At 47.8% G+C, this 16,111-nt stretch overlaps 1 protein-coding gene across 1 annotated transcript; it reads right to left on the minus strand.

Moving 5' to 3' along the window:
* Positions 1–144: 144 nt before the first annotated feature.
* On the minus strand, positions 145–6,784 carry CHST7 (carbohydrate sulfotransferase 7). Its single transcript, XM_055802810.1, has one exon. The coding sequence runs from the start codon at positions 6,614–6,616 to the stop codon at positions 5,219–5,221; it is 1,398 nt and encodes a 465-aa protein (XP_055658785.1). The 5' UTR covers positions 6,617–6,784; the 3' UTR covers positions 145–5,218.
* Between the last annotated feature and the right edge of the window lie 9,327 nt (positions 6,785–16,111).

The raw sequence follows: 16,111 nt of genomic DNA on the forward strand, positions 1-16,111 counted from the left end.
AGCGCAGGGACAGCAGACTCCTCTCTGCTCAGCACCAGCGCTGCAGCCCCAGCCGTAGTTACATGGCTTTGATTCCCACTGCCGTTATGTCTTGTACCACAGTGAGCTTTCCTATGGGAAAGAAAGAGGTGTGAGCATGCTCACTGCAGATAAAACCAATGCAGATTTTATTTGCTATAAAGATAAACACACATACCAAAACCACTTGAGCACATGCTATATTTTTTTTTACAAACATAAACTTATTTGGCCAAATCAGAATAGAAGGCAAAGGTAAAAACAAAACACGGGGGCATCCTCTACACAGAGGCCGTTTCCCCTACCCAAATCTGAGTTCCTGTCCCAAGGTACTGAAGCAACAAATGATTTCAAAGAAACATCTCTGAGAGTATTTGAACATAGGCAAAAAAGCACCGCATCCTACGCCTGGGTTCCAAAGAACATGCATTGTTTTGACTGCAGTTCCCCAAAGAGACTCAAACCTTAAGCCCAAGAAGTTTCTGTGTACGTATGGCTGAAGTTTGGCAAAGCTGGACAACTAGAAACAGGGCAACAAATTTGGAAATGCTGGGGAAAGACCCGATTCCCATTTACCAACAGCAAGCAATAGCGCTGCAGGCGCTGCAGGTCAGCAGCAGAGCTTAACGCCTCAGTGCTGGAAGCAAGAATTCCCCAGTACTCAATACCCAGACAGACTGTAAGTACTAAAACGTTAATCAGCTTCCAGCCTGTTGTCCAGAGCCAAGACTGCCAAAGGTACGTCTCAGCGACAAGTGACAGGTCCCTTAGTCATTGAAACCCACCACCTCAACAAGTTTGGATTTAATATTAATTTCTTTAAACCACAGTCAAGAGAAGGACAACCTGGACCCCAGCCCCTCACTCACACACAGATTGCCCATGAGGTGTTGAAAACTTCTACTAGTGCAAGATTTGCTTTGACAATCGTATTTTTCTCATCTCCTCCTCCGCAGTGCCAGGTGTCGTGTCAAGTTAGACAGGAATGGCAAAATAACAGCTAAGGTAGTCCCAGTGCTGCATGGATTGCAAGGTGATTCTGAGAAATAACATGCACCATTCTTACTGTCCCCATACTTCAGCTACCATCAGAGTCTCAGCAGCAACTCTTCGTGTTCAAGAAAGGAACAGAATGCGCTGTCAGGCTTGTTTTAAGCGTTTCACGAACTCGTTCTTCACCAAAGTGTTGCTTAATTGTATTACCATAATAAATCCAGACATTTTGCACTGGTTTTTTATCATCGGGCTTACAGAAAGTGGCGATACTGAGAACTTAATGGAGAAACTCAGAACTTCTCTTGATGTGCGGTCTGATGGAGGTGGGGGGTGGGGGGAGGGCTAAAATGACCCATGCAATAGTGAAACTGTTAAGTAACTCCACGACCATTCTAACACTTCTGTTAGATACTGCAGCTGAGGGAGCTACTAAACCATTTATGTTGTATCTGAAATATGTATGTATGTACCACAGGTATCTACAAGAACTCCACCAGTAATATTCTAGGGAGAAAAGGAAGGCGGTGCTAAGTATTTCTTTGCTCTGGACTTCTGGACTTCCAGTGTTTCTCCCAAGTATGTCACTACAAGTGTCAAAAAGTTGTTTCCCCAAAAGCAACAATTTAAATACAGACAATCTTGTAAGAGAGCAATCCCAGCGTGGAAATATTACAGCGTTTTACGTACAATTCCAATACTCAAGTTTCTACCTTCCTTAAGGCAGATACATGATGACCAAAAGTAAAAACAGACAATGGAAATAAGTCCTGTGAGCATTTGTCGGGTTTGTTCCCATTTCCTACTATGTCTTCTTAATACATGAAAGTTGTTAATTCATTATATGTAATGTAGCACAACTAGGCATTTTTCCCAAATCTCAGCCTGAACTACTAAAACTCCGTGGCTTGGTCCTGCTCTCCGATTCTAAGCCTGCCAAGTCCAGCTTGGCTGTAAGATGTGTTTATTGTTCCCTTGCTTATCATGCCATCCTCTGTTCTAAAGGATGCATTATGGTTCGGTTTTCTACATCGTTTAGCAGAACTGGGACTTCACTTCAAAGTCTCACTTGAGCCCAATTAAAGTAAAAAAGCCGGTGACCGAGCCATAAACATCCAGCTGCTCTCAAAATGCAGTTTAACCACAGACATCCCGCTTTCAGCAAATTCTGCTAACTTCCAGAGACCTCTGCCAGTGAAACTCCACGCTGGGTGTCCTAATCAGACTTGTTCTGTCTTTTCAGGGAAGTACCACACTGACATTTGACAGTACATTTTTTTTTCTTCAGGGTATGAGTTTCAAGGCCAACAAGTATATGCTGTAAACGACGCTCTCCAACACCACCAAAACACCTTGGAGAGAAAAATGGGATGCATTTATTGGTGAGCCTTAGTTGTCCTCCTGAGGCAGGGGAATTCTAGAAAGCCTTCTAGTGACTGTCACATGTCACAATTTCAATCATTAAGCAACTGTCATCCAGTCTTAGATGCTCTTGCACATGCTGCTCTAAGATCCCACTCTGGGCTACTTACTCCTTTTTCAGCTTTGGAAATTCCCTCTGAATTGTTTTTGCAGAGTCTTCTACTGAACTCAGGTGCCCTGAATGCAGCCCACGAATTGCACTTGCTGTATTTTGTACACATTGCCCAACAGAGCCCTTTTCACAGTATATAAAAAAACCCTACAAGAGCAGCTTGGGATGAGAAAAAAAATTGAATCACTAATAAAGAGCAATTGTGTTAGTGAGCAACTTCTGTTGAGAGAAGCCTTGATACAGAAAACGCATCTACATCAAACACAGAAACTGCTTCAGAGAATACTAAATAATTTGCAATTAGTGGATTTCCTCCCAGCTGTTAAGCATCAAGTTACACTAGATGGTAACACTTCTTTCTTCATCATGATGAACCAGCGTAAGTGAAACTAAGCGTGGATTTCTAAAAATTTCTTATGAGGCATTTACCACCTGAAACAGCAAGATGAGACGCCCTGTCAAGGTGAAGTGAATGCTTAACAGTTGCACTGTACAAATCCGTGACTGCAACTTGCTAAAAAGATCATCAGGGTACACTGGATTTCAATCTCCATCTGACACAAGAATGTAAGTACCGTATCATCTTTTGGCATGCAAGAAAGTCTTATTTTCTTCCCAAACCTGTCAGTGCAAGCCAGGCTGGGTGTATTCCCAGAAAAGCTTTCCAAAATAGGTTAGCCAATGCAGGTCATCAAGGCATTAAGACAGGTATTGTCCATCTATACAAATACAATTATTAAATACCACTAGAACACCCAGCGACAAATTTTGGTCTCACAGCGCCTGTGAAAGAATACAGAAACGTCCCTTAGATAATAAGAAAGGTTGCTCCAGCACAGAACAAGCCCCTGTAATTTTTACTTCAAGCACAAGCCAAAGGACGCAGAATTGTATGAAGCATGCTGCCGTTAAATGGACAGATTTACTCAAAAACATTTTTATGACTACATTTTCCTGTCAGATAACAAAAGAAACGTGTGCCAACGCATTGTCCTGTGGGAGGGTCAAGGAAGAAAAAGAGCTTAAATAAATGAAGGTTCATCCTAACTCACTGACATGTTTTACAGCACAATATGCAGAGCACAAAAACCTACAACGCAGTTCAAACATTTCCTCCACGAGAACAGAATGTCTTTGAACTGCCTTTATTTCCAGCACTTTTATACCTAAATATTGCTTTCTTCCTGATCCTGGAATATCCTCCATTTGAAGTTCATGTTCTCAGTTTGCATTTGAGGACTGCACGTAAACATCCCTATAACCCTATATACTCTTGCAGGGACGTTTAAACACAGCCAGACTGTAATGGACTCAAAAGCAGTCTCTAAGTACAGTTACAGTACCGCATCCCTAAATTACAATTGAACCTTCTATCCCCAAATTAAGAAATAAAGAAAAGGTATTTGTACATGCACACACACATGCACACCCTTCTCATACAAGTTGCAGGGTATCCACAGGAAAACGGCATTTAAAATCTAAAATAAAACTTAAGGTTTTCTTTTCTTTTCTTTTTTTTTTTTAAATACAAGTTTTTATTTTGGAACGTCACCATTAATTTGTCTTAGCCTCTTAGGAAACGCTTGCTTTTGTCCAGGAGTTACCAGCTGAGAGGATGTTATTGTTCGGAAGGGATGTGACCAGGAGGACCCTGTGCACAGCACAATGTGTCAGCCCGGAAGCAAGGGAAGAAAAGTGATTCTCTCATCTGGCTGAGAAAACAAAATGGAAATACTGAGCGTTCGCCTTCCAGTTACAGTCACTGCTACGCGTGTCCCCAAGAAAGATGTTAGTCACTTGTATCTCACAGGAGCATCACTGCCTAACGCTATCAATATATTAAAAAAAAAAAATCCTACTTTAAAAAGAATTACAGATTTCTTCTGAACAGCATTTCTGCTGCAAACACCTTTGTAAGACGTAAGCCGGCCAACGCTTACTGCCTCTGCGTAACCACTCACCCTGCGGCTCTGGACGATGGATGCAGCCAGTCGGACACGGTTCCCCCTCCTGCAGCTGGCACCCCCTTCCCCAGGGCGCCAGCGGCCCGGAGGGCACCTCCTGCCCACCCAGGCCTCCACTGACCTCTGCAGCCACCTTCACAGAAGCCCCCCGCAGGTGTTCCAGCAGGGACAGGGCAGAGCCCAGCCTGTCACAGCGCTCGGCGGCAGCGATGCTCTCACAGCAACACCTTTCCAGCGCCCGGTGCCTTGCTGGGAGCCTGCCTCGGTGGGATTTTTAAGCTTCGGCGCAGTTTTCACGAAGAACCCCCCAGGCGCTGCACGTGCTGTCCCGCTAGAAGGGCTCCGAGCTCGACGCCGTGCCCACAGGCACCCCCGAGCGACCCTCGCCCCGCCGCGGGGTGCCCGCGGCCCCCAGGGAGGCCTCGGGGGGACACGGGGGGCCGGGCCCCGCAGCGCTGCCCGTGCCTGAGGCGAGGCGGGTCCGCTCCCGCCAGGGCCGCCCTCCGCGGCAGCGCCCGGCCCGTGAGGCCGCCGCCACGCCGGCTGCGAACCGCCGCGCTCGGCTCTGCCCCACAGCGCCCGTCCTCCCGCCGGGGCAGGGCCGAGCCCCGGCGCCCACCCGCCCGCCCGCGGCGCAGCTCCGCGCCCGGCCCGCGCCCTCACCCTCACCCGGCGGCGGGCTCTCCCCGCCGGCCGCGGGTCGGCGGCGCTACCGGGCGTCGCCGCCGCTGAGGGGGTAGGCGAGGAGGCTCATGGCCTCGCCGCAGGCGGCCTCCACCTGCCGCACCTGCTGGCGGCTGAGGCGCTCCCGCCAGGCGTGGATGGCCTCCCGCGCGTCGCGGGCGGAGATGAGGAAGGGCCGGTCGGAGGAGTAGGCGGCGCCGCGGGTCATGTTGAGCACGAAGGCCTCCAGGGCGGGCGGCACCGGCAGCCCGGCGAAGCGTAGCAGGCGGCGCAGCTGGGCGCGGGGCTCCCGCACCAGGTCCTCGTAGCGCAGCTGCGTGTAGCGGCGGCGGAGCCAGGCCGGGGCGCGGCGGGCCAGCAGCAGGTCGCGCAGCCAGGCCTGGCAGATCACCTCCAGCGCGCCGCCGAGGAAGAACTCGGCACGGTGCTGCGGCTGCGGCGCCCGCCCGCCCAGCAGCCCGGGCGGCAGCAGTAGCTGCTGCTGCTGCTGGCGGGGCGGCCCCCGCGGCTCGGCGCGGTGGCGGCTGCGCAGCACCTGGATGCTCTCCCGCAGCAGCGCCTGCCTGGCCTTCAGGCGGGAGTTGTGGACGGCGCGGGGGTCGCGGAAGAGCTGCACCACCCGCAGGTTGAGGCCGGGCTCCCGCAGCAGCGGCAGCAGGGCGCCCAGCTCCAGCAGCCGCACGTCCTTGATGACCACCACCGGGTACTTGCGGCACTCGGCCTCCAGCTCCCGCAGCGCCCGCGGCGGGCACGTCTCCTCGCAGGCGGCGCCGTCGACGAGGCCGACCTCCCGACGGGGCCGCGGGGCGGCGGGGCAGAGCGGCGGCGAGCAGATCACCTTGTTGGTCCGCCAGCCGAAGATGCCGGCCGTGGTGAGGTTGGCGGCGGCGGGCGGGGCAGGGGCCAGCGGGTCGCGGGGGCCGGGCGGGGCGGCGTAGAGGCGCAGGACGGAGAAGTCGCATCGGAAGAGGGCGCGCAGCATGTCGCGCAGGGCGCCCTGCAGGCTCAGCGCGTCCCCCGGGTAGAGGGCCTGCCACAGGTGCCACATGGGCTCGTAGAGGTAGAAGACGTCGGGGTGCTGGTTGAAGAGCTCCCCCAGGAAGGAGGAGCCCGTGCGCCAGGTGGCGTGCAGGTAGATGTGCCGCTTCCCCGCCGCCGCCGCCGCGCTGCCGTTACCCGCCGTGCCGCCGCCGCCCTCCTCGTCCTCCTCCTCTTCGTCCAGCGGCGGCTGCCGTTGCTCCCAGCCCCACTCGCTCAGCGCCTCCTCCAGGCTGGGGCAGCGCCGCAGCAGCGGCTCCTCGTCCGCCCGCCCCCGCCTGGCCCCGTAGTCCAGCGCGTAGGGCACCAGCAGGAGCAGCAGCAGCGTGTACAGCACCAGCACGGCGGCGAAGCCCCGCCACCGCCACCGCCGGCGGCCCTTCATCGCGGGGCTCGGCTCCGGACCGCCGGGGCTCCGCCGACCCTCTGGCTGCCGGATGGCGGCTCTTCGCGAAGAGGCAAAGTTAGCGGCGGCGGCGGGGGGTGTGGGCTGCGGGCGGCCCTCCCCGCCGGGAGCACGCCCACGGGCACGCCGGCCAGGCTCGGGGCCGCCAGCCCCGCCGCCCGCCCAGCCCTCGCCGTCGTCGCTGTCGTCTCCTCCTCCGCCTCCTCCTCCGCCGCCGCCGCCTCCTCCTCCTCGCGGCGCGGCGCGGCAGCCCCCGCACCTGCCCCCGCCGCCGCCCCCAGAGCCGCCGCCGGCGGGGCCCGGGCTGCCGCCGCTCTGCTGCGCGGGGCTCCGGGCCGCCCCTCGCCCGCCCCCTCCTCCTGCCCGCCCGGCCCCCTCCTCCCCTCGGGCAGGGCCGGGGGGCGCTCGGCACCGCGGGACTCACCCCGCCCGGCAAAGGGCGCACCGCAAGGGAGGTGCGTTAGCCGGGGCAGGTACCGGCAGGCTGAGCGTGTGCCGAGGAGGAGCGTTCGGCCCGGTTGCCTGCCGGGTCCCCAGAGAAAGAACAGGCTGGGGTAGCGGAGCGAGTCGCGAATGCGATTTTGGGACGGATGGCAGCTGTTAAAATCTGCAGGGAGTTTCAGGGATACTGCAGGTTGGCGCTGTAGAGAGCGGCGGGATTGCTCAGCCGCGCTTTTGTCTGTGTGTGTGTGTGCTGATGGGATACGGACATCTCGATCGCGACTCGTTGCTCCAGTTTATTAATCTGAAAGTTTTGTGTCCGTCTGAGCTGGTCACCCTTTGCGGTTGGTAGGAAGAAATGGGCGCCCACGGAGAAACATTCAACCTGTCTTGGATGTCCGATAGCCTTCTGATAACCCTTCTCGTTATTAATTGCAGCGGCAGCATAACATTACCGGCTCAGACTTAAGACTTCTAGTTTTTTTAGATGTCTGAGATTTGCCTGAATAAATCTCTCGTGGGATGAAGAGCCAACAAGAGGTTGGCTTCAGGTGTTTAAATTAGAATATATAGTCTCAAAATGCCCAGCCCCTGGCTGACCTTGGAAGTTCCTCACAGAAAGTGATGGACCACGATCCCAGGCATCTGTTTGGCAGGAAAGCAATGTCCCCGACCTGCTGACTGTGTAGTGAGGGCTGCTGACTGTCCTAACCTCTAGGAAGTGGATGGAATCCTCTGTAAAACGCTACTAATATTTGAGTATGGTGTAGAGTGAAATACAGCGAGGGTAACAGAGTTTTCACCACCAGTGTGTGATGCTTTGACTCTCAGAACAGACCGTGCGGTATGCATGCACCTGTGGTAAGGCACGTGACACAACCTTGGTCAACGATACCACATACAACAGGATGCAGAAATGACCCGCTAGTTACACAGGTTCTAAAACTGCTCCTTCTATAGTATAGATATATAGATACGAAGTCTGCAGCTGCTGCACACAGTCTGAATGTCTAGCTAAAGAATAATCTCATTTCAAATTTATTGGGCAGAATACAGGGAGTACAAAGCAATGTGAAAGAAAAAGCATGCTTCTCTTCTGTCCAGGTGGCGAGCCAGCAGTCTGCCTGCTAACACTTTACTTGACCTCTGTTAAATAAGTGTTAAAGACTGGGCTTCCTGCCGTTTATGGTGTGCTGAGTGAGTAGATGGTGCCAAACAAGACTTGAAGGCTCCTGAGCAGAAGAATTTAGAAATGATGGCATTGGAAGGGAAATTCTGCCCCAACATACATGTCACTGCTTATATTTGTTATGGCTTTGGGCTTTTTAAGTAGCAAGATACACCAGTGTGGGTTTCAGCTCTGGCTCTGTAAAGGCCAGCATTTCATCCAGACCCTCAAGCAACTAAAGGCGGACAACAGAATAAAACCACGCTTGCCTAAACCAGGCCACAGACTTGACAACAAATCTTCCCCTATCCAAAGAACATGCATAGCTAGTATTTTGAGAGGTATCTCTCCAGCGTCTGTGGCGTCATGCAAAATAGTAATTTTGGAAAAATTACCCAGATAGGATCCTGAGAAGTGCGGATTAGAATGGATAACTGAGCTGCTGGGCTTTCCCCTTTGTAAGATAAAATATTGGGTTGGCAGTAGCATCAGCACCATCACTGACGAAGGAGCCACAGTGCAAAATACATGACCTTAAACTAGTTTTGTATTCGTTTCTGTGACACGTTTGTCTAAAAATGAAAATTAAGGTCTTAAAACTGCCTAACTAAAGCAAAGCTCTCTTGAAAAGAATGAAAAATCTCACAGAGTAAGACAGCCGGTCAGACAAATGAGAAACCATAGCAATAAAACTACATTTACTACTTTTTATGCTGATTTTTTTGTCAGACAATGAAGCTACAAATTTCTGTGGCAACTGTTCTGGAACAAGTGAAAGACACAAATCACTTTACCACAGGCTACATCTTTACTAAGACAAAAAACATAGTCAGTTGTTAGAAGATTATCAAACCAAAAAAGAATCACAGTAAATGTTTTGTTATGCACCCTCACATCAGTTCCTCTACTGAAAGAGGATTAGGCTCTAAGTGTTTACTTCAGTTGTTTTGGGTTAGGGCTTTTTTGGCATAGGGACATTCCAGTAAAGCTGGTATTCATTCTGCCACCCAGCAGGCGCCTGAGCTAAGCTAGGCTTGAAATCGCCAAGCTTCAGCCTTCCTGAGGGGTCATGAGAACTACCCCGTATGAGCGTTGGGGAGTAGATTGCTGGTCCAAATGGAGCTGGGAAGAGATCAGCTTTCACTTTTCTTGCTTTTCAGTTCTGTGTTGATTTGTTCTCTCCAGCACAAGCGAAGGGGGTGATTTTCCCCCATTTAGGCTTTTTCCATGAACCATAAAGCACCATTTATATATACAGATGATCTTCTGGATCGCCTTCCAAGAACAGGACAGCTCAGGACCCAAGAGAGGCAGGCAGGTTCTTCGCTGGTCTGCAAAGCAGCCTGGCCATTTTGGCATCTAGCTCCTGCCTTTTCCTGGTGATAATTCTGTGTTTTATGTTGTTTTATAAAGGGAGTGGGGGTGGGGAAGAATATAGGCATAACGTGTTCTGCATAGTTTAGTATAGCAGTATTTCCTTTCTAGTTTCCAAGCTTGTCACTGAAAGTACTGGCTGCTTTTAATCTAACATAACATTGGCTTCCTGTGTATTATCTCTCTAACTTACGTTTTGCTCTTCTGTCTCCCATGGTACTTCTACTGACAAGAGAGACAGTAAAAGCTGGAACACCGCATTTCAGCCTCAGAATCATTTTTATCTTCTCAGCAGAGGTTTCAAAATAGAAATAGTTGCCTCTATATCTAGCCATCTTTCAGCTCTCGCATGCTCTTGTCGTTTTCAAAGAGCTCTTTGTGATTAAAAATAGCTTGATTAGCTGATAAATATTAGCAGAGGGGAGCACTGCCCTCAAACATCCTGGCTGTTAATGAGCTCTCTGTTTGCAGATATTGTCACTCACAGACTTCAGCCAAAAGGAAGTCCGTGGTTAATGGCAGCTAAAAAAGCTTCAAGATGCCAACAAACTAGGACAGTATTTTTATTTTGAAGTTGTGTTGTCATCCGATGTTTGAACATGTGCAATACCACGTTTCCCATATGAGACCAGTCTTGGCAGCTCACATCTCAGAAGGAACATTTTGAGAATAGCAGGATGGAGAAGCTGTTGACTCCAGCTGAGGTGGCCAGCACAGAAGGGGTTTTTCACAGTGGAGTTTCCCCCAAAGCAGAACAGAGATTGAGGGCCTGCAAAACATCAAAAATATCACAGAAGTTTTGAACGACTCGGCAGAAATTTAGAGGATCTGAAGAAAGTGGAAAGTCAGACAAAAAGGGAGGAGACTTCTGACCCAGGGGCTGGCAAGCTGCCGGGTGGAAGGGGCTTCAGATGCAAAGCCACATGAAGAAGGTGGTAATTTAGCTCTCTGCACGTACATTCAGTGTCACTCCTCAGTACCTGCAAGAAAGACGAAATGAGGCAGGAGAACTGTGACATTCACAGCTGTCTTGGTCTGTGTAGTCCTTCTGCTAGTCAAACTGGCACAAGTCCAGACCTCTGAGTTTCTCTGTGGGTTGATTTGAGAGAAGCCAGGTGTACAGATTCAGGTTGTGGTTAATATAATCAAGTAGACACCATGCAAATCATACCATCCAACAGCCCCCTCCAAAAAAGCCGGGGCAGTAGGAAGGCGCGAGCCCCCTCAGTGCCCCTGCAGGCTGAGGGGAGCTGGCAGTTGAGTTTGGGGACAAGTAGCATGTGTGGAGTTGGAAGGGAGGGGGTGTGTTGCTCCCTTCTCTCTGCTGAATTTCTCCAGTCATTCTTAACTAAGAACTGGTAAAGTTGTAGTTAGGCACGCTGCTGCTCTCCGCTGCCTGACGTGAGAGCTGGGCACAGAGCGTGGGCTGGGGAAGTGGTCGGATGAAGCCAGATCCAGCACTGGCAGCCTGCTTTTGGGCTGAGGGATTCTTGATGGCACAGTCTGGCATCGCTGAACCGACTGCAGCAGCCTGATGGGGTACCCATCCAGGAAAGTTCTTCTGTACCCAAGGGAAACATACACATTTCATTTCCACTTCTGATTTTTTTTTAAATGAATCTATTACTAATATATGACATAGTGTCAGAGTAGGGATTGTCTGTGGTTTTCCAAGATGTGGCTTTTCCAAGAATGTGAGATCTGGGTATTGAAATGGGAAAAAAAATAAAAATTGAAAGCAGGTGTTTGTTTTGTTTGGGTTTTTTTATTTTTTAAATTTAAAACATGGTCTTTTTTATGACATCAGTGATCTTGTGAGCTCCTCTAACTTCCTCTACGAAAGGAAGATAATGCCGTTACTGAAGGTGATAGAAAACGCTACTAGGAAATGCAGCAAGAAAACGCAGGAGGTGAAAGGCAGAGCAAAGCGAGTTTATGTATTTGTTGAGGTACAAGAGAAAGTGTAACAGTGGAAATTCAGGTGAATCGGTAGCAATGAAAGAAGAAAACATCTATTCCACGATCCAACTCAATGCTAATATAACTTGAGTCTTTCTAAGTTATCCCAAGGATGACTCTAACCTGAAGTCTTTTAGCCTTTCCCCTGCGTAGTGTGCTCTGTTATCCCATTAGCAGTGAGACAGCCATCTCACAACCCAGAAACGGGCTTACGCGACACTAACAGCCAGCACCTCCATCGAGCCTCCTGCTGCCTGGCAATTTACAGTAGCTGCCAAAGAAAAATTACTCCAATGGTAATGTGTTTGGGGTCTCACAGCTTCGAGTACAAGTGCCTCAACACTAAAATGCCTGGGAAATAATTGTTTTTAATGGCAGAAACTATGAATCTTTTTCTGTTTTCTCTCATTGTCACAGATTTACTCTTGCTGCGCTAGAGATGCTGATTAAGAACAACAGCAAGCGTTTGCAACTCAACAAGTTAAGCCATTGTGTCAGTATAATTAGGGAACTAAATCTTTCATAGCTCAGTCAGGCGAAGAAATGAACTAGAAAATTTGAGACCTATTTTTAACTGGGGATTATTTTTTTCCCCAGAAATACCCTCTGACAGCAATTGTAGCAAAACACTTACAGCTCTGCTGTGCCTTCATAAGGCGGCAACACTTTCATGCACAGAATATAGTTTTGGGACTGAGAATCTGTATGCCTTTTTATTCATTTCAGTCTTATGTGCAAATCTGTACTGGCATGTGCAAATGAAAATGCTGAGGGCTCAAGCACTGCACCTACTTTATAAATTCGTCCCATCACTTTTTCTAAAGATAATTTTGTAAATTGGGAGTTTCTGATGCAAATGATTTCCAGGACACATTACTGTGCCTGTATGGGAGAAAGACAAATGCCAGAACGTATAACTCATTTGAAATTTATTCTTGTGTATGGTTGTGCCTGATGATCTGACTTTGAAGAGGAAATTGTTAGCCGGCAAGAAGGTAGCAATTCTGGGAAACTTCTGGGTTCCTGGAACCTCTGGGAACCAGTTTAGCTCCCTGGCTGTCATTACTGGTTATTAACGAGAACGTCTTCCCTCAGTATGCTACACTGTTAATTGGGGTTTCCCAACTTGACTGGTAGTCAGCAGTCTGTAAATGCCTTTTTCAGTTGTCTAATTAGAGTCCAACAGATTTAAAAATTGGTGGTAGCCTCTTGCTTTGGGCCTTCACTACAAGCTTTACAAAAATGGGCCAAAGGGATCATAGTTTGTAGGGAAATCCGAGTTACTCTTTTTCACAGTAGTTTGGCTTTACTGACTTCAGGGGTTTGGATGATGCCTAGGGATTGCTCGGTGCTGTCCCTCTTCCCCTGGGGAACCCTGACGGTTATTCTGCAAGGAAGTCAAACAGATCAGTTTGCTTAAATATTTTGTCCAGGATCTAGGATGCCCTGTGTCTGTTTATTTGGTTAATTTATCTTTATCCTGTTGGGAGTCCTAAAAAAAAATAATTTCTCTTTAAAAGGCTCCTGTGAAAGCAGTTAAAGTAATTCAAATTACTTGTATTTGTGTTAGGTGACCTGTTTTCCTTCTCCATATGGCCCAAATAAGAGCTCCCTGTGATCCGAGTTCCAGCCCTACATGTTCCAGGATGGAGTTTTACTGCTTCAACCACAATTTCTTCTGCCCCATAGCATGTTCAAATAGAAAGCATTTAACGTCTTTTTTGATTTAATTAGCGATGCCTCCAGCTGACCTGTGATGAAGGTAAAACTGGCATCAACACCAAGCTGTGTGGCTTTGCTGAGTGCTATCTGTCTCAATTTATGCTGCCACTGAATGAGAACATAGGGAAGAAAATTAAAAGAGTTTGATATGTTTAATAGATGATAGTGACATATCTCAAGTTTTCAAATTATGGATGTTCTTAAGTCATCAGTACTCTCATCAGCAATCAGTCGCTAAGTTTTCAGCTTCTCAGCTGAAAAAATACACAGGTTTCCACTGTAATCCAGAACATCTGAAACAGTATTTACAGGAAATTAAAAGTGTGAAAAGATTTTAAAATTCAGTATAGGTTTATTTATTTCAGTTTGGGAAAAACCCAGACCAAATAAAACAGCACACGGCTAATATTTCAGTTCCAATTAATTTGCCTATCGAACTAGACTGCTGCTTTCTATTACCATTTTAAAACGCATGATTTTGCAGTTCAGGAATGAAAAAGAATTAATTTTCTCAGTCTCCCTTTGAATAACATAGCTTTTATAACAGACTAAAGGGTATTTTCTGTCTGTGCCTTGTAGTTTTCCTACTCATACTAACTCTGCTCTTCACAATATCACTTTCTGCGTCAGCCTGCATCAGTACAGAAGCAACATCCTTGGAAAGAGACTCTGGATGTGGCTGCAAGAATCATAAGCTTGTCAACACAAAACATTTATAGTTTCAGTTTGGTAGAGTGGTGTACTCATGTTACCTGTGTTACGTATTGATAGAAATGTGATTTATTATGGTTTTCGACGTAGAAATCTGTATGTAGAGGTTGAAATGCAATAAAATTAAGTCAAGAAAGGATGACGCCAAAACTACACTACATAATATAATACTAAGTTGCAATAAACCCAGGTAAAGCATAAATGAAATTAAAGTCAGGTCTTGATTTTATTTTATTTTTTTTAACTATGCTATTCTCAGTACAGTGAGTTCAATATCAGAATGATTCTGTTAATACCAAGATTACCTTTTCTTATATAAACTCTTAAAAAATGACTTTGTGTTTGATCCAGAAGTCTAAACTAGGACTGGAGAATTTTACTGAATAAATATAAAATGTAGCTGAACAGAAAAACAGAACTATTCTTTTTTGAATCACAAACTCAAGCAGTTACAGAGCTCCCTTTAATTTTTGTTATGATGATGGGATTATTCCTATTATTCTCACATTACTCTCACAGAACCTTTATAATACAAACATTAGCAAAATAGTTTCAGTAGGACTCCTAACAACCCTTAATTAATCAAGAGCACACAACAGTCTCAAATCTCTATGTTATTTTAGGTGCACAGAATGGTTCAGAGACTATTGAAATACTTAGGATCGTGTTAAATCTGGGGAAAATTTTCTCACATACACTCACCTATCATTGGCCTTACTGACAGCTTTTTTTCTCTCCCCCGAGCCCTACAGCCTTCAGCTCTAAAAATCACTCTGTGCAGTTCAGGACCTCCCTGCAGCTCTGACTGGAGCGCTGCTGGTGGCCTCTTGCGCTTCTGTACTCTGAACCTCTGGTGGCCCACACCATTGCCTGTCCAGGCATCCTGGACAAACTTACAATGGTTAGTTGGACTAATGCTTGCTGGATTTACGCAGGGTGACTGTGGGAGCCCAGCGGATCTGCATATTTGCAGCAAATTTGACATGTCTAAAAGACGCTGAGACACGGTGGCCTTACTGCTAGTCTCTTTGGCTGTGTCTTTGTGGCTGCTGAGGTTGACTGGGCTGCATATAGCTGTGTGCCTCTTACACGTGGCACGCACAAAGCTGTCACTTCCCTTGTCACAACATTAAAAAAAAAAGAGAAAGAACATAGGGATGGATGTCCCTTTGGCAATAATAGTAAGAGAGTGAAAATAAAAGGTGGGAAACGCCAGGGGCTCACCTACTCTGGTTCCCCAGAGCTCAGGACTCTGGAAGGGCAGAGCCTGGCACTGCAGGCAAGGAGCTCATCACATAAAATGATGTTTTCTCACTGCTTCAACGGGAACTGAGGAACATCTGGGAGACAGCTGTTGATATTGGGCTGTTTTCTTTTCACATGCTTTTGTGTTTTGGAGAGTCTGGAAAGTCAGTCTTTCCTCAAATATCAGACATCTCCGATTCACTTGATTCTTTTTTTAGGCATTTGGCACACTCCAACCAAGATTTACAAATCAGTTAGGTATGGGACTCATGGCCACTAGAATTTGAAGTAGGTCACTAAAAATGCAGGTATTTCTAAACAAGCTACTGAAAAAGTGCTCACCATTTTCCACATTGCAGACCCTGCTGTTCTGATGTTTTTCTCCAGAAAAAGAGTATGACATGTACAAAGCCAGGTTTTTGTATTCTCCAATATAATGGTCTTAAAAACATGATGCCACTGTTTTAGTGGAAGACACTACAAAAATTGCTATTAGGAAAAAAACCTCTAACACAACAAAGCCAGCTGCTCAAACATCAATTAAGTGGAAAATTACAATAAAGAACTAATGATTAATTTAACCATCTCTGCTATTCCTTAGTATTACCTAAAACCATTTGACTATCCTTGCTCTTGCTAACATAGCAGGTGGGATAACTTTCCTGTTTAGAACTGGCTCAACAATCACCTGACTCATTTCTGAAATCTCGGTAGAGGAAAATTGCATGAAATCTTACCAAACGGAAACCATTTGACATATAAACATATTTCTAGGCCAGCTTTTCTCTTCTCATGTAAGCCTGTGCCTCAGCAGCTGCAGGTGATGTAACATCACCCTGCTGTGGGACTCAGTA

This window comes from Falco peregrinus, chromosome 4 (assembly GCF_023634155.1).
Source record: "Falco peregrinus isolate bFalPer1 chromosome 4, bFalPer1.pri, whole genome shotgun sequence".
In the NCBI taxonomy this organism is placed as follows: Eukaryota; Metazoa; Chordata; class Aves; order Falconiformes; family Falconidae; genus Falco; species Falco peregrinus.

Coding starts and splice junctions, on each gene's coding strand:
- CHST7 (XM_055802810.1), bottom strand. CDS start 6,616: ATGAAGGGCCGCCGGCGGTGGCGGTGGCGGGGCTTCGCCGCCGTGCTG.